The sequence below is a fragment of the Anabrus simplex genome, chromosome 8, assembly GCF_040414725.1.
Source record: "Anabrus simplex isolate iqAnaSimp1 chromosome 8, ASM4041472v1, whole genome shotgun sequence".
Classification (NCBI taxonomy): Eukaryota; Metazoa; Arthropoda; class Insecta; order Orthoptera; family Tettigoniidae; genus Anabrus; species Anabrus simplex.
Genome location: NC_090272.1, coordinates 76778233 through 76804058, shown reverse-complemented (window position 1 = coordinate 76804058; position 25826 = coordinate 76778233). Strand labels below are relative to the sequence as shown.

Genomic DNA, 25826 nt, shown 5'->3' with positions numbered 1-25826 from the left:
TAATTTCAAGTATTTAGGTTGTGTGTTCTCTCAGGATGGTAATTTAGTAAGTGAGATTGAATCGAGGTGTAGTAAAGCTAATGCAGTGAGCTCGCAGTTGCAGTCAACAGTATTCTGTAAGAAGGAAGTCAGCTCCCAGACGAAACTATATTTACATCGGTCTGTTTTCAGACCAACTTTGCTTTACGGGAGCGAAAGTTGGGTGGACTTGGGATATCTTATTCATAAATTAGAAGTAACAGACATGAAAGTAGCGAGAATGACTGCTGGTACAAACAGGTGGAAACAATGGCAGGAGGGTATTCAGAATGAGGAGATAGTTTAATTTAGGAACAAACTTGATGGATTAAGCTGTACGCATAATTCGGCTTCAGTGGTGGGGTCATGTGCAGCAAATGGAGGAGGATAGGTTACCTAGTAGAATAATGGACTCTGTTATGGAGGGTAAGAGAAGTAGAGGTAGACCAAGACGACAATGGTTAGACTCAGTTTCTAATGATTTAAAGATAAGAGGTATAGAACTAAATGAGCCCACAGCACTAGTTGCAAATAGAGGATTGTGGCGACATTTGGTACATTCACAGAGGCTTGCAGACTGAACGCTAAAAGGCATAACAGTCTATAATGATAATGTATGTATGTATGTATGTATGTATGTATGTTGAACAAAGGAAATCAGTCTTCACTGTAATTAATCTTAAATAAATGCAACTGTAATACTTTTGACAAAAAAACTGGCCCTGCCCTTTTCTTCATTCGCTAACACCCTACGAGATTTAATGTTCAGTAAATGAAAGAGGATTGCACTCTATGGGAAAGCTTATTAAAACATCGTCCCATGGGTTACATATCACTGAATCTGATGGTTTCTAGATATGATCGTGAGCTGAGTAATGTATAAAACTTAATGTGAACTTACTACATGTTTGACAAATAAATGTCATTATAAAATATAGTGACAAGTTGCAGCACTACTTCAGGCTCACATTCATCATCGTAATATAACAGAAATGTTAGCATTGGTTGCTATTTTGCTCAGAAACACATCTTCAATGATGCTTGGGCATTCTATGGCATTTGATAATTGAACTGTTGGGATCCAGCCAGCTTTCAGACTGAGTAAGTACGTACATAAATATCTATTATATGCTGGTCATTCTTACATTCAAGTAAGAGAGAGAACTTTCTTGTAACATGATCATAAATGCCACTGTCTTGAAACCAGCTGTTGACTGCACAAAAACCAAGAAATTATTCAAAATTATGTAGCTTCAACAGGATTTGAGCCTGTTTTATACACTTCCCAAGTCCTGGACCACTCAGCCCAACCATTGTGGTAATGGAGAGCTTATTGGCTGAGCGTAATGTTTTGTAGCACTTATAATACTGATGACAGCTGGTTTAACTCTTTGTGAATCTTAATATTTATGCTATATCTTCAATTTCATACTACTTGTCTCTATTATTTTGTAATGGTAGGTGTGGTAATTTTTCCTGACACTAGTAAGTTGCTTTATAAATGTGTCAGTTATCCTCGTGTTTATGATTATAGCACAGATTTGCAGAGGAAGAGGAAAGGCCATAGAAACATGAGAGATATTTAGAAATATTTTGTACGTCACTCTGTCGAAGTGTGGCCTATATGAACGTGGAGGTTGCAAAATTAATTTTGGGAACACAACATCTCGCATAAAAAGGTATCTCGATAAAGCTCTGTTTTAAATGTGAAGCTGAAGGAATTCTGATAGAATGCACATCCATTAAGCAAATATTTGATAGAACTTGGAACATACTTTTTTTCAACTGGTTACTTATAACAGTGAATTAGAACTAGATCAAGTACTGAAGTATTCTTAATTCCTATCACCACTCTGCACTGAAGAATTTAAATTCATTAGCTAGTGCTTCCCTGATACAACTCCTATAACAGATTAGGGGAGTAGATACAGCTGTATTTTTATTTGAATTATGTTATTGATAATTCTAAATATTATATAAAATTGAGTGAACTTAACATCTATTCGATATTTTGTAATCCACATAACAACTGAGTAGTTGTAGTGTACTGACTAGGTTATCAATCTGTGTATCATCAGAATGCCAGGATACGATAGTTACAAGTGATTGGTTGTCAAGTTGTATCGCCAAGCATGTGGTGGCATTGCCTCATTGTCTGTCTCTTTTTTCTTCCCTATTCTGCCCCTCAATCGTCAGAAGAGATCTCGCTCCCGTTCTTTGGTGCGCTTCTTGAGTAACACCAAGCAGACAATCAGCAGGATGAGTAGAATGGCCACGAAACCAATCAGTGTATACATTGCACTGCGGAATGGTTGGCTGGAATCTGTAAAAGAAATAGTTGCATGTAGGATATAGTTACAGAAACACAAGACAAGAACAATATTAATAGGTTACTAATGTAGAGTCAATTGAAACTGAACCTTAAATAGAGAAATTAGCTTTCCATGTTAACCAAAGAAGACCAAAAAAAAAAAAGAAAGAAGAAAAAATCAAACCAATGTCTCGGTCAAATAATCCCTTTTGAATTTTTCTTGTATAGCCTATTTCCTTTTTTGACATCAGATTAAGCATACAAAAGTAGAAAATAGGCTCATATGTCAGCCTATTACTAGAACATACTATGTGAACTTTTGAGCATTATTTTACGAAACTCAGTATGGTATTCAAGTTGAGCTGTACTGGAAATGTATGCTGTGTCAACGTAGGCAATTTCCTATTGAAACACTCCATTTGCTATGTTCGCTAGGAATGAGCAATTATGTCGTTCAAGACTGATGTTACGGATCTTGAGAAGTTCGTCTCATTTGTTCTCCCATGCCACGATCTGTGCGATGTCCCAGTTACTACCAGCACAGGTGACGCCCGAAGCTTGGTGGTTGGTATATCTATCGTTGGCGATTATTGCATGAAATAACTTCATCTGGAAATATGATAACGTTTATTCTGCTAAATGTCAAAAAACACGCTGCCTTAGTTCTGAAGGATGCGGAAGGGAGGTGTACAGTGATTGTGCTCTTCCCTGAGCAGTTACCATTGGTAACAGTCTGAAAATATAAAAATCCAGTATTATTTAATATTAATATTTAATATACAGGATTTTTTCATGGGTTATGATTTTCATTTCCATGTTGACATATAACTAATATAATAAGAGTTTGAGGGATGTTCCACCATTCATCACATTGTAAAATATAGGATTTTTTCCTTTGCCAGGACATATTGTGAGAACTCTATTGCAGTAGATAGCCACCGTCAAAGCTGTGAGAGAGAGATTGTTACCAACTCCAGGCAGTGGATACATGCTGAATCTCTTGTAACAGCTAGGCGAGTATTGCTGCGCCAAGCAAAGCCTCTCTCCCACTGACACAGATGTATCCTGCTACATTCTCTAGTCATGTTACCACAATGCAAAGTGGTAACAAATTCTTAAAACGTTGCTGCTAATCAGTTTTGTCCATTCTTTCCGTTGCGCTCAACAGTACATAGTTATAATTTGTGTTAATTATTGTTTTCAATTCTAATAGAACTTTTCTTGTTAAATGGCGAATTTATATTTAATTTGCCTTAGGTAAATATAGCATATACATTAGTACTGCACAACCTATAAAACATTAAAATGAGAGCTGTCACTTCCATCTCAAAAATAAGTGAGTTGGTGGACGTAGAATGCTCATGTATAATAGAAAGTTTAATGAACACACGAATTTCGTTAAGAACCTTTAAAGAAAAGAAAAAACATAAATGAAAAAGATAGACCCACGCCTTTTCTTAAAATTTAGTCAAGGAATCGAAAAGAAGAGCACGATATTTTCATGACTCGTGGTACAGAGGGATCTGCATTGGATATGTGGTTGTACAAAAGTGAATAAACTGTATTGTTTGCCGTGTGTTCCAGTTTCCTCAGGAAAGAATGCATGCAAAGAAAGATGGTATGGAGAATTTATGTAGTTTCAGAGTTTTAACAAGATGCCATAAGGTGTCTCAAGCACATATCAACGCTGTTTCCGATGTGATTCAGTTCAGAAGGTCCAGAATACAGTACAGCTTACAGAAAGAAAATTGGTGAGCATAATGAACTAGTAAAAAAATAACTTATATTATCAGCACTTCACAACATACTGTGTTTTTTCTTTCAAAGTAAGGATTACCTTTCAGGGGTCATTGAGAAACTGAAGAATTTGTTTACGGAGGTAATTGCAAGGAGTTACTAGCGTTAATTCCTAAGAAAGTTCACACATTTCAGCACCACTTAGAACCACGTACAGTTTTCTCAGGACTTTTATCTGACATTCAAAATATTGAAGGCATAGCTACTTGTATGACCAACAAAATTAAAGATGGGGTTAAGAAAGTAAACTTTATTTTCATAATTTCGGATGAAAGTGCAGACGTTTATAAAAGAGCACAAAAAACTCTCTCTCGCACAGACATTTGATGGCGCAGCAGTGATCGCAGATAGCACAGTGAGTTGCAGAAGCTAGGCATGGATAAATAGGGTCAGACTATATTTGTTCACTGCTGTGGTCATAGGCTCAAATTGGTATTACAGCAATCGGTTAACCTCATCAAAGAATGCAAAGTATTTTTTGAGACCTTATCAGGGTTAGCAGGGTTTTCTTTTGTCATCCTTTAAATGGGCCGCTGCCCTTGATAAAGCAATACAAAGATGGTTACCAACGGTAACACCTACCCGATGGATATAAGCTGGAGGCTGGTTGAAGCTGTGTCCTCTATCTATACAAATCTCCTTGAATTCTTCAGAGAAATGAAAGACAACGCTGATGAATGGGACGGTGGGACGAACTTTCAAGCTAAGTGTTACTTTGTTACTCTGCAATACTTTGATTTCTATTTCCTATTAAATTTATTTGATGAAGTGCTTCCTCAATCTGATGTTCTGTATCAGATCCTTCAGAAGAAAATATGTGATATTGCCTTCTGCTCCAAAGGGAGCCAGCAATTTAAAGCGTTTTTGCAGACAACCAGAAATAATTTTGAAACTATGTGGCCAAAGTTGCAAGACAATGAAGGGAAGCAAGATTACCCTCCAAAGCCCCAGAGAATTGACTTTATAGGAACTAAGAAAACATCGTATCTCCGATTGTATTTGGAAATAATTGACATCATAACCGTGCAATTATCAGACAGATTTTCTGATATTAACAGCCTGAATTTCCTTCAGTTATTTGATATTAACCAGTTAAAAAAATTCGCGGAAGTTCCCGAACAGTGCCTATCAGTCGTTAGTGAAGACCTATGGACGAAATTATGACTGCATAAAACTTAAAAGTGAAATTTCTGTCCTCTACATGAAATAAAACCTTGTGAAAAATAGCGGATATGGCCTCTACCAAACTTTGCACATCAGTGGTATTAATATAGCATATCCAGACGCAACAACATTGACTGACCTCATTTTCACCATCCTAGCAACTAGCACTTCCGTTGAAAGAAGCTCTCACTCAGCCTTAAAAAGGATACACACCTTCGAAAGAAATTCACAAATACAGGACAGACCCTAAAAAAAATCTTAATTTATACGATGCTGTGAAGACATTTTAGATGCCGTCTTATCGACCTGAAGTATAATTTAGTAAATACTGAGGTAAGCCTTAAAGCTCAGTTAGAAATTCATTTTAACCCGTATGATTATGAGTGCATCAGTAGCCTGACATGTTTTCCATGATGTGAACCATTTTTAATTAGTGCAAGATCGAGACTGCTAGTTTCTATGATGTTGATGCTCAATATATTGTATGCCTTTCATCATTTTCAAGTTATGTTCTACAAAAACAATGTAAATTATTAAGCCTACTACTGTTATGAAATGGCATCTGTATTAAAGCTGCAGTCCGAGCGACGAGGAGGAGTGTGGTAACACTTTTCAAAACGTCACGCGTCGCCACTGGCCCTGAGGCTATTTGTGATCTGCAGACCGTCGGGCTGCTCATTTGGTAGACTGAAGTTTCGAATTGCCGAACTGTCCAAATCATTCATCCGGAGTACCGGTATGTATTGCCGTGTACTTACATTATACGAGTACTTATAGGATTTCTAGGCGCTTGTTTCTTTTATATTTTACTTGAACATTTACACGAAAAGAGGGTATAGAATTTATGTTTATGTGCTTTGTGTTATGTAATATATGTAAGTACTGCAGTGGCGACGCATGACGTTTTGAAAAATGTTACCACACTCCTTCTGAGAGTATATTGTCGCTCGCACCGCAGCATTTTTATGAGCAGTGCAGATGTCATTTCATAAGAGACTTAGCAATTGATATTACTTTTGTATAAAATAACATCATTTGAATATGATGAATTGGCACATAATATGTTGAACACTAGTGAGCATCAACATTATAGAAACTAACAACAATTTGTTTTACGTCGGACCGATACAGATAGGTCTTATGGCGACGATGGGATAGGAAAGACTTCGGCCGTGGCCTCAGCGGAAATTTCACGATAAAACAAATGATATTCTTCATCCAAGAAATTCAGCATAACCAATAAAGCACTAATTGAAAATAGTTCACATCATGAAAAACGTATAACAGGCTACTCATGCACTCATAAAGTTTAAAATTAATTTCTATCGGAGCTTCAAGGCTTATTTCAGTATTTCCTATTTGTACTCCAAGTCGATACGACGGCATGTTGTGGCATAAAAAATATCTATCACAGCATCGTAGAAATTAGCCCTCTTCATTAAGTCACTCAGAAATTTCTTCTCAATCGTAGTCAAAGAAAGTGCAGAGAGCCTGTCCTGTACTTGTGAATTTCTTTGGAAGGTATGTATCCTTTTTGAGGCCGAGAAGCTTCTTTCAGCGGAAGCGCTAGTTGCCGGGATAGTGAGAATGAGGTCAGTCAATTTCGTTGCTTCAGGATATGCTTTTTTAAGACTACTGGTGTGCAAATATTGGTAGAGGTCATATGCATTATTTTTCACAAGGTCCGGTGTCGTGTAGAGGACAGACAGTTCACTTTTAAGTTTGTTGCAGTCAAAATTTCGTCCATAAGTCTTCACTAACGACTGATGGGCACTCCGGGAACTCCTTCGCGAAATTGTTTAGCTGGTGAATATCAATTAACTGAAGGAACTCCAGCTTGTTAATATCAGAAAATCTGTCTGATAATTGCACGGTTATGATGTCAATTATTTCCAAATACAATCGGAGATACGATGTTTTCTTAGTTCCTATAAAGTCAATTCTCTGGGGCTTTGGAGGATAATCTTGCTTCCCTTCATTGTCTTGCAACTTTGGCCACATAGTTTCAAAATTATTTCTGGTTGTCTGCAAAAACGCTTTAAATTGCTGGATCCCTTTGGAGTAGAAGGCAATATCACATATTTTCTTCTGAAGGATCTGATACAGAAAATCAGATTGAGGAAGCACTTCATCAAATAAATTTAATGGGAAATAGAAATCAAAGTCTTGCAGGGTAACATAGTAACCCTTAGCTTGATCGTTCCACTGTCCCATTCGTCCGCGTTATCTTTCATTTCTCTGAAGAATTCAAGATCTGTATAGAGAGAGGACACAACTTCAACGAGCCTACCAGCATATATCCATCGGGTAGGCGCTACTGTTGCTAATCGTCTCTGTATTACTTTGTCAAGAGCAGCGGCCCTTTTAGGGGGTGATGAAGAACAAACCTGCTAACCCGGACAAGGTCTAAAAAAATACTTTGCATTCCCTGATGTGATTAACAGATTGCTGCAATACCAAGTTGAGCCTATGACCATAGCAGTGAACAAATATAGTCTGGTCATATTTATCCCTCTCTAACTTCTGCAACCCACTGTGCTGTCCTGTCGTCACTGCTGCGCTATCAAATGTTTCTGCTACTAACTTTTCACCACACTGAAATTCTTGTAACACTCCAAAGAGATGTTTAGAGAGAAAAACAGCAGAACGGTCACCGCTTACATCAATGAATCTCAAAAATCTCTCTTGAATTTCGCCTTCGGGACTAGCATATCTAAATACAGTCGAGAGTTCCGCTCTGTTAGAAACGTCTGTACTTTCATCCAAAATAACGGAAATAAAGTTTACTTTCTTAACCTCGTCTTTAATTTCGCTGGTCATAAAAGTAGCTATGGCTTCAATAATATCATTTTGTATATCAGATGAAAGTCCTGAGAAAACTGTAGATGTTTCTAAGTGGTGCCGAAATACGTCATCTTTCTTAGAAATTAGTGCTAGTAAGTCCCTGTAATTACCTCTGTTATCGGATTCTTCAGTTTCTCGATGGCCCTTGAAAGGTAATCCTTGCTTTGAAGCAAAACATACAGTATCTATCAATGTGCTGACAATGTATATGTTATTTTTTATTAGCTTATTATGCTCGTCAAATTTATTTCTGTAAGCTGTGCTCAAACAGAACTCTATTCTGGACCTTCCGAACTGGATCATATCTGCAACAGCGTTGATGTGTGCTTGAGACACCTCATGGCGTCTCTTTAAAACTCTGAAACTATCTAAATTGTTCACACAGTCTTTATTCCAAGTATTATTTTCTGAAGAAAATAGAATACATGGCCATCAGTACAGTTTATTCATTTTTGCACAACCACATAACCAGTCCAGATTTACAGTATGTACCACGAGTCATGAAAATATCATACTGTTCTTTTCGATTCCTTGAATACATTTTTAAGAGAAGGCGTGGGTCTACCTTTTTTTCAATTATGTTTTTCTTTTCTAAAATTTCTTAACGAAAATGGCGTGTTTTTTTAACTCTTCTATTATACATGATGATTCCAGGCCCGCCAACACACTTATTTTCGAGGTGGAAGCGACAGCACTCATTTCAATGTTTAATGCGTTGTGCAGTCCTATAGGCTATCCTTACCTAACATAATAAATTCACACTTTAACAAGAGAAGTCACATCGTATTATAATAGAAAGCAATAACACAATAATATAACAATGTATAATAGAAAGCAATAACACAATAATATAACAATGCACTGTTGAGCGCGGCGGAACGAACGGACAGAACAGCTAGCACCGACGTTATAAGCTTTTGTTTCCACTTTCCAATGTGGTAACACGACCGGAGAACGTAGTAGAATACAGTATATCTCAGTGTCGAGGGGAAGAAGCCTTGCTTGGCGGAGGCGCAGTAATACTCGCCTAGCTGTTATAAGAGATTCAAAGCGTAACCACTGCATCGAGTGGTAACAGCTTCTCGCTCAGCTTTGACCGTGGCAAACTGCTGCGATAGAGTTCTCGCGACACGTCCAGGCGAAGAAACAAAAATATTAAAATTAAAGAATAATCGATTTTTATATTTTCAAACTGTTACCTGTGGTAACAGTGGATACTAGCACGCTTCGCCACTGAAGTCCTGATACAAGCTTTGAAGCATTTAGTCACCGGTTCTGAACATTGTGCATGGTTATACAGAATGCTTGCTATTGTTTTGACTTCGTTGGCGGTCTGATGAGACTTCAGAATTGAGACGGTCGAAGGTGCTATGCGGAGCGATGTAAGATTAATGTGCAATAAAGAATCAGTCATTTCCGGAGCTGGGAATTTAATTTATTGTAATTGTTGTTCTGAGTGTTTTGCGGGGTACACCCCAGCATTAACACTTGATATTTTCTGAACCAATCCGTATCTTGATTTTTGTGCGTGAAACAGTCTCTTGTTTAGTAAAGTGTCTTCTACCTCTGAAGTGTAATGGGTGGTGCAATAAGCGGCTGTCTTCGGACGTCCTGGTTCGATTCCCAGTATTGCTAGGGATACAAAATTGGCAGGAGGGCTGGTATGTGGTTAAAACTCATTTTTAAACAGTTTTCATGAGCACTACCTCCTTTGTGGATCAGTGGTAGAGTGTTGGCCTCCGGATCCCAAATCCGGCAGACGTAGTCGGAATTTTGAAGTGTGGAGGAAAGTCCATTCGGCACTCCATGTCGTACGATTTCGGCATGTAAAAACCTATGTTGACACATTTGGTGTTTACCCAGCAAAATTCCTTAAAACTTAACCATCGACGCCCAAGAGAGATTCGGTTTACTGTGCCGAACAGTAGGCCTAAAGTAAACCGGAACATTTGACATTGGCGAGCAAGCAGCCAGATGGCATCAAATTAAAATGCTTGCACACAGTAGCTAAAGCCATAGGATTACTATTATCATTAGTATTAATAGAATGCGTTTTATTTATAACATTGGAACGATACTAATATGTTGGCCTAAATGAAAATTTGTCTTGTAAGTTAATATTTTACTATCCAACTTTACTCATTACTTTTCAGAGAAACTTTCACTTATCCCAAGTATCAATTATCTAGGGATTAAGGTCGGGCGTTAATATTACAATACTATTTACAATATATTTATAAATTATTACTATTTTATTCTAATAAACAATTAGGCCTATTATTTGCCTTAACAGTATTTAAAATGCACAAAAAGGTAAATGAATTATTGCCTTCTGTGCAATGCAAGGGAAAGGATTTATTGATTGGTGGCAAATGTACTGTTTAGTTTAAGGATAATAAAAAAACCACATTTGCTCCTTAGTAAAAAATATTGTCATTGACTCTGTAGCGAGTGTTCAACATAATATATCTACATAAATAATTACCGTTACAAATATTAACGTTATTTATGGTGGATTTGGTAAGCTATGTCTCTGGCATTTTGCAGCAAAACAAGGAGCAACGCGTTACAATGCTGTAAATGTTTTCCCTCTAAACAAATTATCGCTTTGTACACTTCAAATTTTGGCCTCATACTTCGTATTTATCTCAGACTGGATGTAAGGAAGTCGAAAAATAGGTTCAGTTCAATTTGTGTCTGTCTATCGGGATGTTTGTCTAAACATCACGGAAAAACGGCATGTCAACGGGTACAATATGTAGTATTTTAGGTGCTTATTTTTCACACAGTGAAGTTAACAATGGTTTTTGGTAACTAATGATAATGACCACGGCTATAGACAACATTATCCGTGTGTCGCTCTTGACCAAGCAGGTCCTCCGAAAAAACGAGTTCTACGTTAAAAATGGCACAAGCAGCCAACTTCAATTAGGGGTGTGACTGAAAACATCTCCATTGCCACGAGGACATACTTTATCACTGTGTCACTATGGTTATTTTTACAACAATTTAGACGCACCTGGCTGTTCCATGGGAGGTCCCACTGGACTAGGACTGCTCTCTTCTGTTTTGCTGCTGTCTTCTTCTTTCTCCAATGCCTCTATCCGCGGGAGTAGGTCATTCCAAAAGCTGGAAGCAGCAGTTGTAGATTTTGGTTGACTGTATCCCTGTCTGGGTATCGTATCTGACAAGATATACCATTCGTTCTCATCTCCCGTGTAATGTTTCCACCCAAGTCCATAGCCGTACGAACTTGGGGATGGGTTTCTGAAATCACAAATACAAAGCCGAGTTGAAAATCTTTTTAGAAAATGATGATACAACTTTTACTTTCTTTGGGTTATACCAGTTAGTTCTGGCGTTGCTGGAGCTACCTTAGTTGTTTGATTTTGCTTTCTTTTCTGTCGTAGCCACACAGATGGCATAAGGAAGGGCTAGGAGTGGGAAGGGAAGTGGCCGTGGCCTTAATTAAGGTACAGCCCGAGCATTTGCCTGGTTAATAATTTAATGGCGTATGGCTTTTTAGTGCTGGGAGTGTCCGAGGACATGTTCGGCTCGCCAGGTGCAGGTCTTTTGATTTGACGTCCGTAGGCGACCTGCGCGTCGTGATGGGGATGAAATGATGAAGACGACACATACACCCAGCCCCCGTGCCGGCTAAATTAACCAATGATGGTTAAAATTCCCTACCCTGCCGGGAATCGAACCCGGGACCCCTGTGACCAAAGGCCAGCACGCTAACCATTTAGCCATGGAGCCGGACATATGTCTGGTGTGAAAATAGGAAAAATCGAAAAACCATCTTCATGGCTGCCGACTGTGAGGTTTGAACCCACTATCTCCCGAATGCAAACTGATAGCTATGCAACCCAAACCGCGCAGCCACTCGCTCGGTGTTGTTTGATTTTTTGCCTAGGTTTAAGACCAAATGCCCTTCGTGATTAGGTGTGAAGGGAACGTCCCAATTTTCCCCCTCGATCCCCTGTGGGTGAGGGGTAGAATACATCCCCTACCTATCGTAAGAGGTGACTGAAGGAAGACCCCTTACACCTAGGTCCTTAAAGTGATCCCGGTGTGTTACTGTCACTCCATCAACATAGTACATTAAAACTGAGAGGGCTTTTCTTCTTGGTGAAATGTACAACCTGACTTTGCACTCATACTATTGTCTGCCGCCCATCTCACAACTTTGTCGAGTTTTTTACTGAACCGTTCCATTTTCAGGCCTACAATGATCCAAAATGAACATATATTATGTAGGGCCTCGTTTTCGGACACCCGAAAAAAAAAAAAAAAAAAGACTTTTCCTCAATTTCCGAGCCATATTCATAACATTGTCTTTTTATCATCGCTGTTTCGTAATTCAACTTATTATTATTATTTTCACAGCAGGGCATGAAGTATCACTACACAACTGCTACATTAGATCACAAAACATGAACAATCGTGTGGTCTCGACTACCGAGTTGCAGACCGTCTGAAGTAGTGCCTTCTAGGTGGCCTGCCTGCCAGTTTTGACATTCCGATTTTGTTGCTATCTGGTATCGAAAGCGGAATGCTACTGGTCTGTTCCTACGGCCGAATTAATTTAATTTTGTCGGCTGATAGTGTGCCGCCTGAGGTCTTTAACGTATCAACAACAATAATATGGACTGCCAAGATTTGTTATCTTAGCTGAAATCGAACCCGTGAACTCGGACACATGACTACCAATCTATCGAGGCAACTTGGATATTTGTGAAAGATTGGAACATGTACCGAGTTTTAATATTCACAGACCGGGCGAGTTGGTCGTGCGGTTAGGGGCGCGTGACTGTGAGCTTGCGTCCGGGAGACAGTGGGTTCGAACCCCACTGTCGGCAGCCCTGCAGATGGTTTCCGTGGTTTCTCATTATCACACCAGGCAAATGCTGGGGCTGTGCCTCAATTAAGGCCACGGCCGATTCCTTCCCACTCCTAAGCCTTTCCTATCCCATCGTCGCCATAAGACTATCTGTGTCGGTGCGACGTAAAGCAAATTCAGTATTCACAGAATACAACTGTTATCCATTGTCGTGATGTATATTTAGCAATATAATTTACTCGGTTGTTTACCACTGTAGATACTCTTAGGTATATAATAAAACTGCGAAGAGATTAATGATAGAGAACAATGCATTTGGACAACGGGACGTGGCAATAATCGTTCTTTAGAGGAAAGTCCGTCTTTCTCCATCGCCTGACATTTATTTTCTGGCCGGTACTGCTCCGAACTCCATACTCGCATCTCTCTCTTTGTTGTGGTACTTCAGATCCAAAAATTAATTAAAGCAGAATGCTCTTAATTTCTTTCTCTTCTTTTGAAGTTTCCACTTTCATTTACTTCGTCTAAAGGGTTTTCGTTTTATTGCGTTTTTATATCCCTACTCTAATGTAACTGCGGTAAAGCATACTGGCAGTCCTCCATTCCATTCCAGTGCGTAGAATGGCTCAAAGAATATTTATCTTTCTACAGACTTCAAGTTTAAGGATATATCCATGGCAGAAAATACATTAACACTCAATTACTCATCGTGACATAGGTTCATAACACGAATATATTTTTCTCCATAGAAGCAATAATAAATACTAACAAAAACATTACTTCACTTCAAACAAATATTCGTCTACAACAAATTAAAACGTTTCTGAGGGTAATTTTTTACAGCCTTAATACCTCATAGGTCCTTCTTTCTTCTTTATGGTTTCCTGAAACCTTCACAGGAATTATTCGAGTAAGTTTTAAGTTGTTTCTCATGGTATCTCTCCATATTCATAAATATTCATGCCTTATTGAAATTTTTTGAGCAGTTGTGCTTTCGTATTCTTTCTTCCAAAAATGCCTCAAAGTCTCGATGAGACTGATATCCGACGATTGTGGTAGTACTACCATCCAATGTGGCGCGTAGTAGATCGAGCACAGTTTTGTGTTACATGGTCGTTATGTTGGGTGAATACGTAGAACTCAGTAAGCTTTATATCGTTGACACTCAGGAAGATGAGAATTCAGAATAGAGTTTGTGGTCCATGGTACTATCGATATTTAGTTGTAGCTGTGAAATTTTTCATGTCTAGTTCACAGGTCTTTCTCTGGCATACTGCTACTCGCTCGTCTTGCTAACAAAGTTGAATTTACTTTCATTGGTACATACAACCTTCCTCCAGTACTCATAGCAGTTGTTTCTACTGTATGTTCCGTAGCATAAGCAAGTCTCTTTCATCTGTTCGTTCAGTCGATATAAGGTTTCCTTCGGGCTATTCGGTCATACATGCATCTTCATGAAGCACATTTCATATCGTCAGTGCTTAACATGCTTTCCAGATTGACTTAAGCTTTCGGTTTCGGGATTATTAAAACTTTTCAATAGTCTTTCTCTTTGAGTTAAACGGGACTTACTTCTTCTTGCTTTGTTGTGGTAAGTTTCATTGTGAAGAATCCTGTAGATGATGATCTTATTTGTACTAGTAGGTTTGTTTATTATTTAGGCTATATCTCTGAAGAATTTTTTCTTTCCTAATCACCTTACTGGAATTTGATATTTGTGTGAATATTCACTACCGTACCTTACCCTGCATAACATTAAACTACAGCAGGGCCTCTCAAACTCTCAAAATCTCACGCGTGCATATCGAGGCGCAGAGACTCCGTGCACTGTGCATCGTTCTGAATTCGGCTGAACTCGGCTTGACTCGGATGGTGTAGTGAGTGAGCTGAGAGCGACGAAGCGTTCTGTGATAGACGGCTTGTTTATCAGTGAAATAGATAAGCGTAAGACAACAACATAATAATAATGGAACAACCTGTTCCAAAGAAAGCAAAGACTTCCGAAAGTCCATTTCAATCGAACTGGGAACTTTCGTATTTCTTTGTCAGTCGTGACGATAAAACCAAATGCTTAATCCGTGGGACAATAATTATGTGATAAGTTAATCAAAAACATTTTCCAATACAAAGGCTTAGCTCAAATTCTACGAGAATTTGTCGAAGGAAGATTTTCCTAAGCTGCATCGAGAAGCAGGTAAGATTATTTCTATATTTGGTTCCACATCCATATGTGAAAGGTATTTTTTTCCTGCTTTGACTTGTACGAAAACTAGATTGCGTGCGAGTAGGCCTATTTCTGATTGTAATTTAACCCTCTACTGCCCAAATTATTTTGTTGTGTTTTAAAAAATTTTCTCTGCCATATACTAAGTAAATATGTTGTAAACTACACATAAATGCAGTTTTTATTGAATTTTCATTTTTGATTTTCAAAAATTAGGTTTGTGACTTCCAGGTCACGCTGGGCAGTAATGTTCCGATATGTGAAAATTGACTAATTTATAAAATAACAGTCTCATAAAATATTCAAGATGCTTACCTTTGGTTTCTATATTTTTTATGCATATAATTTGTTAGTAATAATAAAAAACATAATTGTAAAACTAGCTATCCCGCCATGTGCCTGGGAAATGCTCCCAACCATACATTTGGCGCTTCCTGGTGGCTTATGCATATAACTATTAAACTATAAACAGTTGAAAATCACACAGCCATACTGTAACTTGAAAGTTACACTGGGAAGTAGTGGCTCAATTGCATTCTAACAGTAGAAAATGTGTACAGAATGATGTGTGACTTCAAAGTCAGTAGAGGGTTAAAGAAGGCTCTCAAATTGCTGTCAGCCAGTCCTTTGTTCCAGGCATAACTGGTATCATTGCAAAGATAAAGGAAAAGAAGAGCTGGAGAAGATAAATTGTCTGCTCAAACCGAATTGAAAGAAGAGTGTTTTAACACCGGTAACGTTGTCCCATACAACAGTGTCCCCGCTCACTGCACGTACAGTGGCTCAAAAAAGTACTGGTCTGCCGAGATATACATGCGAGGACGAGGAATCGAATGGAATGATGATAAAAATTGACATATGCTAGAATCCTTGATTGCCTATCATCTTGTGCAACATGTGCATTGTAGAAAAACACATTTCTTCCATGTCCATATAACTAAAACACCATAACTTAAAACAATCATTTTCACTTGCCACCAAAAACGTATTGGTCTGAATTAGCATAACGCAGTTTCCTGAGCCTTCGTGAATGTTTCAGTACTTGGTAGGTTCTCCTTTCCTCTTTATAATATCTCACTCTTTTATAATATTTGGCATCGATCGTGCCAAGGTTTCCGTAGTTTCCTTTGATATGTTATTCCATTTGGTGATTAAGGCTTCTTTCAGGTCAGCTTTGTTTGATATTGCATGCTTTCTCACGTTTGGTTCCAAATAGTGCCACAATTTCTTGATGGGGTTGATGTCGGGAGATTGTGGTGGTGTTTCCATCCAACGCGGTGTATTATATAACAGCCATACATTCGTGTTCAGGACTGTGTGTTTGGGGTCGTTATCTTGCGTAAACGTATACTTTGATGAGAGTCCCATTTTTTGTACACTTGAGGGATGATGTGTCTTGAGGATGTTCATGTATTCTTTGTGATCCATAGTCTCTTCAATAAAGGCTATTTTACCTATATACTCACACAACCCCACACCATCACGGAACTACCTTCATGTCTCACAGTGGCTGTCAGATTCTTCTCTTCAAGTTCAGAATTCGTTTTCCTCCACAGAGTCACTCGTATGCCTGACCTTAAGAGAGTAGATTTACTCTCATCGGTAAAAACGACTGTCTTACAATCCTCATAGCTGTAATTTCTGTGCTCTTTAGCGTACAAAAATCTCTTCTTCCTGGTAGTCTTACTGCTGTACGGCTTTCTACGGGCTGTTCTGCCCGCTTATCCTCTTTCGCGTAGCACATTTCGGATGATTTCGGATGACGCTTGCACTTCTACATCTTGTTGTAACGGAGTTGCGATATTCGGCGAACGGGTGAGACAGGTGTTGGAGAAGTGGAGTGAGAGTTTGCACTCTGGTCAACCTAGTGAAGTCGTCTCCTGCACCTTGCGCCCGTGCATATAGCATTCAAATTTTTAAAGGTACTGTATATTGTATACCATAAACAAATACAAATATTTTGGTGAAACTGATCAGATAACTAGGGAATCCGAAACTACTTGCCGTGTCCTGTGCCCCTGCCGGGCCATTTTACAGACTAAAAGACCCATGGAAACATGTTTCAAAAAAAAAGTTAGACCATTTTCTACATTTTACCCGCAGACAACAATTTATTGGCTGTAACAAAAACGTGGCCGCTTCAATACATAATTTTACGGATTTGAATGCACTTGTTCGGTTTTTTATTCTTAATAATAATTTTAATTGGTTTATGCTGCAAATAGTTATACCGCTGAAATTAGCAGCCACTCCTGAAGCGTTTAGTATAATTTATTTTGCAACATTGTAGGACGTAAACATTAGAAGCTTGAGAGAGAGAGCAAACTGCCTCGCGCTCAAAATGATGTGTTCAGTTAGACATTTCTTCGCCAGTTGCTACATAACCTTGGCGGCAGCGGAATTTTTTTGACTCGCCTAATTGGTTGGCCGCAACTTACAGAGTCATCGGCCCTCCCACTAAGTGTCCTCATGCAAAATTGGTGTGTGTTGTTGGTCCCTGATATTTAAAAAAGGACACATCTCTTTTCCTAATTACACTAGGACTAGCGCAGCGCAGCGCAGCGCTGGCACCGACCTTGTCTTCAAGTGAGCACCAGCACTTACGAGACTTTTAAACCCTTGCGACCTATTTTACATGTTAAAACACCGTAAGAGGTCCTTTTAGGTGCTGATAAGTTCGACATCTCCACTTACTTTATTGTGCCCAATTATAATTTAATAAGTCGTCTCCTGTAATAGTCCAGCAAAGACAGCAACTGGTTGAATTCAACTGTGTAAGAGAGGTACAAACATAAAAAACAAGGGCATGGTCAGCCAACACATTATGCTACACTGGTTTTCAGGTGTTACATTACCAAAGTCCACAAATCCATCTGTGAACAGAGAGGAGCCATTGAACTGTACATCTCTTAGTTTCACCTCGTCAAAAATGACAATCCCTGTATTTTTATTCTCGTAGTCTTTAATAGCATCACGAACATTTTTATTTACACCATATGAGCATTTTAAACCCTTTGACAACCTCCTTAAGTGCACCTCAGATGGAAGGGGCAGCAAACCATGTTTTAGGCAGTATCTATAACCCTTGGGTGATTTTATATGTAGCAAAAAATCACCTAAAAGAAACCCACTGTCATATCTCATACCTTTGGGATTCTTTTTCTGACACTTTTTCTACGTAGTGTTCACAATAACTTTTTGTTTCCTAGATAGCCATTCTCCTCGCTGACAGGCACCCTGTCGTGAAAGTCTCTGTTTCATCCTACCAAGTTCACGTTGCAGAACAGAAACTGTAGCCCTCTCTAACTTCATCGTTTTGTTTGCCCAAGCCAAATACCGTTTTAGTTTCCTTAATTTTTGTTTTAATTTTAACACTCCAGATTTAGAATCATCAGATTTAGGCGTGTTGGTGAACTGGATATTGCTGATATCACAAGGGGTTTCAGAATCAAGAAGCTTCGAACATTTGGGGGATGTCTTTGCCAGAAGACTATCAGATCATTTTCTTTCTTGGGGGAATCCTTTTAGTTACAGTACTAGACAAATGCTTAAGCAAATTAGGAAATATATGTAGAACAGAATAGACTTTCAATCGCCAGTTGGTTATTAGGAGAAGTACTTCCTTTCCTTCTAACACAGGCTTGTCAGATTTAACAATTAAATCTTCTGAACAGTGAGCATCACAGATGTTGGGCATTTTAGTAAGTTCCCTATCCTTCCTTGGTATCGCCCTTTTCCACTTGATAAAATGTTCCTTATCTTTAGGGGGTTTGAAAAACCGTCTTACCTCTTTACAGTCCCTACAGCCTGATCTGCACCCTGGTGCAAAACAGCAAGGCATCTTCACTACTCACATTAACCACTCAGGAAAATGTAAGGGCTAAACTGCTGTTTACTTGCATTAAATAACAACAAAATGATCACACGAAGATAACTTCAACACATGGCAAGAAATTCAATTCCCTTTCACTTAATGCTTCCTACAATAGCATTTCAGGTATTGATACTATGAAGTAATAGTGTAAGCACTTGGGTATATCAATAAAAGTTTGTACAGAACACCACCAAAACTCTCCAACCGATTAAAAAGAAACTTCAGATACCGCACATAAACGCACGTGGAGATCATGTAGCCAAAGTCTACTGGAGCGCTGCGTAGCGGAGAATGCCAACCCGATCCGTATTCAATACATGCTATTGAGGGAGAAGATATAACACTTCTTCTTTTATTCGTTATTCTAGGGCTGTACTGAGGTATTATTCTTAAACATTTACTAAAGACTGATCCACGGTGAGGATGGAACAGTCGTATGAAAGTTATACCTGTCAGATTTGTTTTGTTTCAGTCCTGCTCCCTTGGTTCATAGATGCCGTAATTGTGAATACTGTCTATATAAATACTTGACAAGGAGGAGTAATTCGGCTCTTGCCACCTTCTCCTCCATACAAGAGGATCTCTTTAGAGCTCTCCAGGTTTGGTGGCCCTGCGAGGAACTCTGAGTAGGCTGTAGGTATATTCATTTCATTGGTCTTGGAGATTGATATGTAACAATACGCTGTGGCTCAAAGAGGAAAGCTTCTCAGTTCACTAATACAGGGTATTTCAGGAGGTAGTAGTATGGGCTTTTTCGAGTAAAAACAAGGTCATATAAACATAAATATAATTATCAATGTGTACGAAATTACAGCTGTGTGTATGGCATGCGTAAGAACAATCTGAAAGGCACACAAATGACTTATTGATGGATTTATTCATGAAAAAACCTACGTCCTAGATCCTCAGACCATACTCTATTAGATTTTTGTCTTTGGGAATGGATGAAAAGCGGAAAAGAAGTAAACACAAGTGACGAACTGGTCGCTCGCGTTATGGATAGTTTTGCCTTTATAAAAGAACGATATCAAAAATTAATTCCAACTACTAAAAATTTCCAAACATCGGACTTCATTAATAAATGTTAAAATCGTTAGCCGAGAGGCCGACTACGTGTCCTGCCCACTAAACTAACACACCCTTCCCAACCACATTCCTCTGTCCGCCACATCATCATAACCCCGCTCATATCTTTTGGCCACCCGCTAGGTGACCCGCCTTACCCCTTGAGGGTAAGGAATGAAAACTTCCTATGTACGTATGTATGCATGCATGCATGTATGTATGTATGTATGTATGTATGTATGTATGTACAATAACACCAAGATGACCTCCACGAGCTACCCGTACTATTGCCAAGAGAAATGAAAAGGGCATTGAAGTCAGTTTTCTTGCTTTTGGCTTTACGTCGCTCCGACACAGATAGGTCTTATGGCGACAATGGGACAGGAGGAAAGGGCTAGGACTTGGAAGGAAGCGGCCGTGGCCTTAATTAAAGTAGCCTACAGCCCCAGCATTTGCCTGGCGTGAAAATGGGAAACCACGGTGAACCATCTTCAGGGCTGCTGACAGTGGGGTTCGAGCCCACTCTCTCCCGAATACTGGGTACTGGCCGCAGCGACTGCAGCTATCAGCTCGGTATACAATAAACTACCGAGCGTGTTAGATTAGCGGTTAGGATCGCTCAGCTATGAGATTGCATTTGTGTAATATTATTCTTATACGCACCATACTATACAGTCAGCTGTAATTCCGCACACACATTGCAAATGTATTTATCTGATGTTTTGTACTGCTATCTTCCGAAACATTTACTACGTCTTCTGAAACACACTCTATACCTATTCAGCCACAAAAGTTCTTTCTTTGGCGGTTGTTGATAGAGCTGTTCGCGCTGAGGACTCAACATGCATAAACACAAGCTGTTTTTACAGGTCAAGAACCAACCCTTGTAGGATGAAGTCCCTCCACATTCGCTTCATGGTCTTCCCGAGACGATCTTCAGGGGCAGTTAGTCTTCGTCCTACAGTCTGCATCATCATCGTAGGTCCCAGAAGATAAAGGAACTCTGAGCCGTGAGCTGCACCTGGAACAGAATGTTATTTTTAAAGAATAAAACCGATCTCTGTACTGTTTTGACCTCCAGTGACATCTCGTAGAGCTGCCAAATCCATGTACTCATCATTGAAATATGAAACGGAATGCTACGCGTAAGGTTCATTTTTTCAAGCTTGTTTAATACAAAATCTCCGTTGAAAATGACGGGACTTGAAATATTCTGCCATTTTCTGATAATAGAAAGATTGGTGTTCTTTCAACAATAATTGAAAACATCGATATTTTTGTAAGGAAATCACGAAATTTCTGTCATCGGTCCCCTTAAGCCATAATATTGTTAATCCATACTAAACCTTTATTTGGCGAGGATACATTCTATTGGCGAAATTATTATCTTTCTTTATAAAGGAAGCCATTTCTTTAACTCTGGAATGGAAACACGGGGCATACAGTGCCCCAGAGATATTTTTTAAATCATTTTATGTTGATACTAGTTGTAGTACCCGACGTTGTCCGGATAGTTTTTGAATGTTTACCTTTAAGATTTGTATTACTAGTTAGTTATGTATAAAGTGAATTTTTTATAGAATTCCTTTTTGACTTGTTAATTGATATTTTATAATCTATTATGTAGTTTTAGAATTATGTATATGTGTTTGATTTCAAGTTTTGGATTATTTAATTTTCGAGTAAAACTTCGTCCTTATGGAGCTCGAATAGATTGGGAAGTATTTGTTCCTGTTAAAAATTAATAAGTGGTAACTAATGTATTTGCCGGCCCCGTGGTGTACGGGTAGCATGCCTGCCTCATACCCGGAGGTCCCGGGTTCGATTCCCGGCCAGGTCAGGGATTTTTGCCTGGACCTGAGGGCTGGTTCGAGGTCCACTCAGCCTACGTGATTAGAATTGAGGAGCTATCTGACGGTGAGATAGCGGTCCCGGTTTAGAAAGCCAAGAATAACGGCCGAGAGGATTCGTCGTGCTGACCACACGGCACCTCGTAATCTGTAGGCCTATGGGCTGAGCAGCGGTCGCTTGGTAGGCCAAGGTCCTTCAAGGGCTGTAGAGCCATGGGGTTTGGTTTGGTAACTAATGTATTTAGCCGTCGCACTATAGATACGATGTACAAGATTTCAAGTGTCAAAGAGACTGTCCCCCTATCGCCCCCCACCCCTAAGAGATAAACAAATCTGGATTGTCACCATTCATCTCAGTGACCCCGAAAACTGTGGTTTCGACACTGTTTTCGATTATTTTTATATCTCACTCCCCCCTGACCCCCACCGCAAAGGGGACTGAACATGAACTTTAAAACATTCGGAGTGTCACTATTCATCTCAGCAACCACGAAAACATGGATTCGACACTATTTTCGATTATTTTTATATCTCACTCCCCCCTCGCCCCCCACTCCAAACGGGATGAACTTGGACTTTTAAAAAATTCGGAGTGTCACTGTTCATCTCGCGACCCCGAAAACTATGGATTCGATACTATTATAGATTATTTTCATATCTTACCCTTCTCGCTCCCTGCCCATAAGGGTGCTAGGGGTTTCTTACCCCCATACGGTTTGTCTTCTGATACTAAGTCGTAAGTGTACCAAATTTGGTTGAAATCGCTCCAATGGTTTACGAGGAGGTGTAATACATACATACATACATACATACATACATACATACATACATACATACATACATACATACATACATACATACATACATACATACATACATATAAATAATGGCATTTATATATGTATATAATTTTTGTACTCCACCCCCTTTCCATCCCCGCCCAAAGAAGTCCTATGAATGTCTTACACGACAGTATATTTTTTCCAGATAGTAAGTCATATGTGTACCAATGTTGGTTGGCAGCTATGCCCAAACGTACAAGCATAATCTCGCTGCTGTAGAATCCTGGAGCTGACATTGCCATGGTTACGGCAGTTCATTTCCTTATCCGATTCCTAGAGCAGGGGTATTATAGTACCGATATCTCCATAACGGTTGATTTTAGGGCCTCAAAACATAGTTTTGTTCTTTGCATCAAGGGGCTTAAATGAGTTTTGTCTCGTCCTTGTACGACAAATTCGATATTTCGCCTATATTAGCCTGTTATTTTTACATCTTCTCCCGGCAGAAGTAGTTGATACCCCATATTTTTTGGAAGATTTCACCTTTTTCAGCAAGTACTTTTTCTCTTGTACGTATTTTTAAAACTCCATGCAAGTTTTATTCCGAGGTCCTACCTAGTATTAGGTTTTCCCTAAGTGCGGGAGAAGTGGACATTATTGCATCTTTTATTTATTTATTTGATAATTTAAAATGTTATGAAGTTTTATTTTTTGCCATAAATAATAGAAAACATAAACTGTGTACAAAATTACCAGGAAAATAATGGAAATATTTTGCAAATAAAACATGATTTACAGATTTTTGCTTACTGTATCGAGATATCCCTAAATTAACTTACTTTTTATTTAGAACACATGGAACTTGTTTCGGTAGAAGTAGTTGGTACACCATATTTTTGGAAGATTTCACCCTTTTCAGCAAGTGCCTTTTCCCTTGTACGTATTTTTAAAACTACATGCAAGTCAGCTTGTAGTTAGACTGCCACTGTAAGATTGACTCCACAGTCCCTGGCAGCAGTCGATTTCTTTCATCAGTCCATGACATCAACGAAAATACTCTTTCCGCAGTGGCGGTGTGGGTGGGGATAGAAAACAAACATTCGCATAATTTTAGCAGTTAGCGTTTGCGTTTAGGATTTTCGGTTCCCTTAAGAAAGTAAACCCACCTTTCTTCCACGGAATGTTTAGACATCCATTGTTCCGAGTCACGCTTAGTTTTTGAAAAGCTCTTCAGATACATATATTGCTGAAAACATTTGTCGCCTGAAACCTTCACACCATTTTCAGTCAGGTATATAATGGTGTTTTAAATCATCACCCAATCTGGGGTTTCAGATAGCGTCATCCAATCAAATACTTGATATTTATTAAAAGAAATAGCCCATTTCTCTAAGTAATCAAATGCTATGGTATAGAAAGCCATTGTCTCTTCCTCAAATTTCGAAATCAAATTAATTATTTCTTGATTAGGGTTCTCATTCTTTAATTTGTTTACATTCATCTTGGTTTGCATGCCAATAAAATTCGAGTATTCCTTTCATTCAAACACTTTTGAGTGTAGATTAATATATATTTCTCATTTCAATTATCGTGACTTTATTCTTCTCCACGCTTTTTTATATATTTTTTCAAACAGAACCAAGTTTGAGTGCAGAAACATGAAGTAAATTTCACTGATCGGACTACTGAAAAAGTCAGAAATCATTTTAGATAGCCTCTCTTCGGCGTCAAAGAATTGTTTTAATGGAATCCAAAGCTTAAGAATTCTCTCAACTGCAGGCATTAACGACTGCCATCTTGTGTTTGAGTGAGATGGAAGAGTCAAATGATTGACACCAACGTATAAGCAGAACTCTTTCAGCCTCTCTGTCCTTACCGTGTACCTGTATTTTGAAAAATAATGAAATATTTTCATGACGATTATTTCAATGTCGACATTCAAGACTCCAGCAGCCCTTGATATAGTATTGTGGTTAATATGGACAGGGTATCCACTTCCTTCTACATTTTTTCCTAGCTCTTCTTTAATTTGGTGGGTGAAACATTCCGCTGGCCGCGTCGATGAAGCCCTCCGAAGTTGGTATTGTTATTGTCTCCACACAAAGTGATTAATTTATCCAATGCAATTTGCAGTTGTGTTAAAGTGTCTAGACAAAACTTTGCAATTGTCTCCGATGTTTCGTTATTCGGCGAATCAAACTTCAACAGCTTCTGTTGGATACCCTCAGTTTCACCGAAGTATTGAACAACTAAAGGAAACTTCTTTTCAGCCTTGTGGTTCGAGGCATCGGTGCCTATGCCGTAAAATGAAATTTCTTGCAACTGTTTTATGCTTTCGGACACGGAGTGTGGTGCGAGAATACTTTTAACAATCGCTGTAGCCTTGGTCATGGCTGTAGACTGCTTTGCGGCGACTGTGGAGTAAGGATTCATTGCGGCATTTAGTTTTACGGTACAGTCAAGAGAACTGAAGGATTGATGATGCTTGACAACTTTATAAGCTGTTCTTAGTTCTGCAGCAGCAACGAGCAATTCTTCCTGGGTATCTTCTTTAATCATGAATGTAGAAATAGACTTTGATGTCGATGCTACCGCGAATCTATTTGTATGATGCTTCGTAGAAATGTGATGCCTCACATCTGCCTTACCTCCGTGAGTTACTGAGATGAAACAGCTACAAATCTCACAAAACGCTTCCTGATCCGTACGTCCTTTCTTGACAAAAGACCACTCTTTTGTGTAATCATCTGAAAAGTGATACTTTCTATTTTTATCCTTAGGCATTTTCGTTGACATTTTAGAACCTTTAACTAACTAAGATTACCAACTTGCACTCGTTGTTCGTATTACGTTTAGAAAGAATCGTCTCATCAGATCGCTATTCAAATGGGAACTGCCCGATTGGGCAGATTCTTCCGCGTGGCGTTGCTTAAATAGTCCCAGCCCCACTACTGGAGAAGTCTGGTATTTTCTCGAATCATGGCGGTAGATCTAGAAGGTGCTTGCATCTTCGATACAAGATACGCATGCAACGGCATTTGTGAGACGACCTTG

The 25826-nt window shown here is 39.0% G+C and overlaps 1 protein-coding gene across 1 annotated transcript in view; it reads right to left on the bottom strand.

The window, feature by feature from the left end:
- Positions 1-1944: 1944 nt before the first annotated feature.
- LOC136879303 (acylcarnitine hydrolase) overlaps positions 1945-25826 on the bottom strand; it is a 221895-nt gene continuing 198013 nt past the window's right edge. The window contains exons 15-17 of the mRNA XM_068229051.1: positions 21023-21161; positions 11154-11401; positions 1945-2341 (exon numbers count right to left, since the gene is read on the bottom strand). Of these exons, the coding sequence (XP_068085152.1) occupies positions 2211-2341; positions 11154-11401; positions 21023-21161 (518 nt within the window). The 3' untranslated portion in view covers positions 1945-2210. The remainder of the gene's footprint in view (positions 2342-11153; positions 11402-21022; positions 21162-25826) is intronic.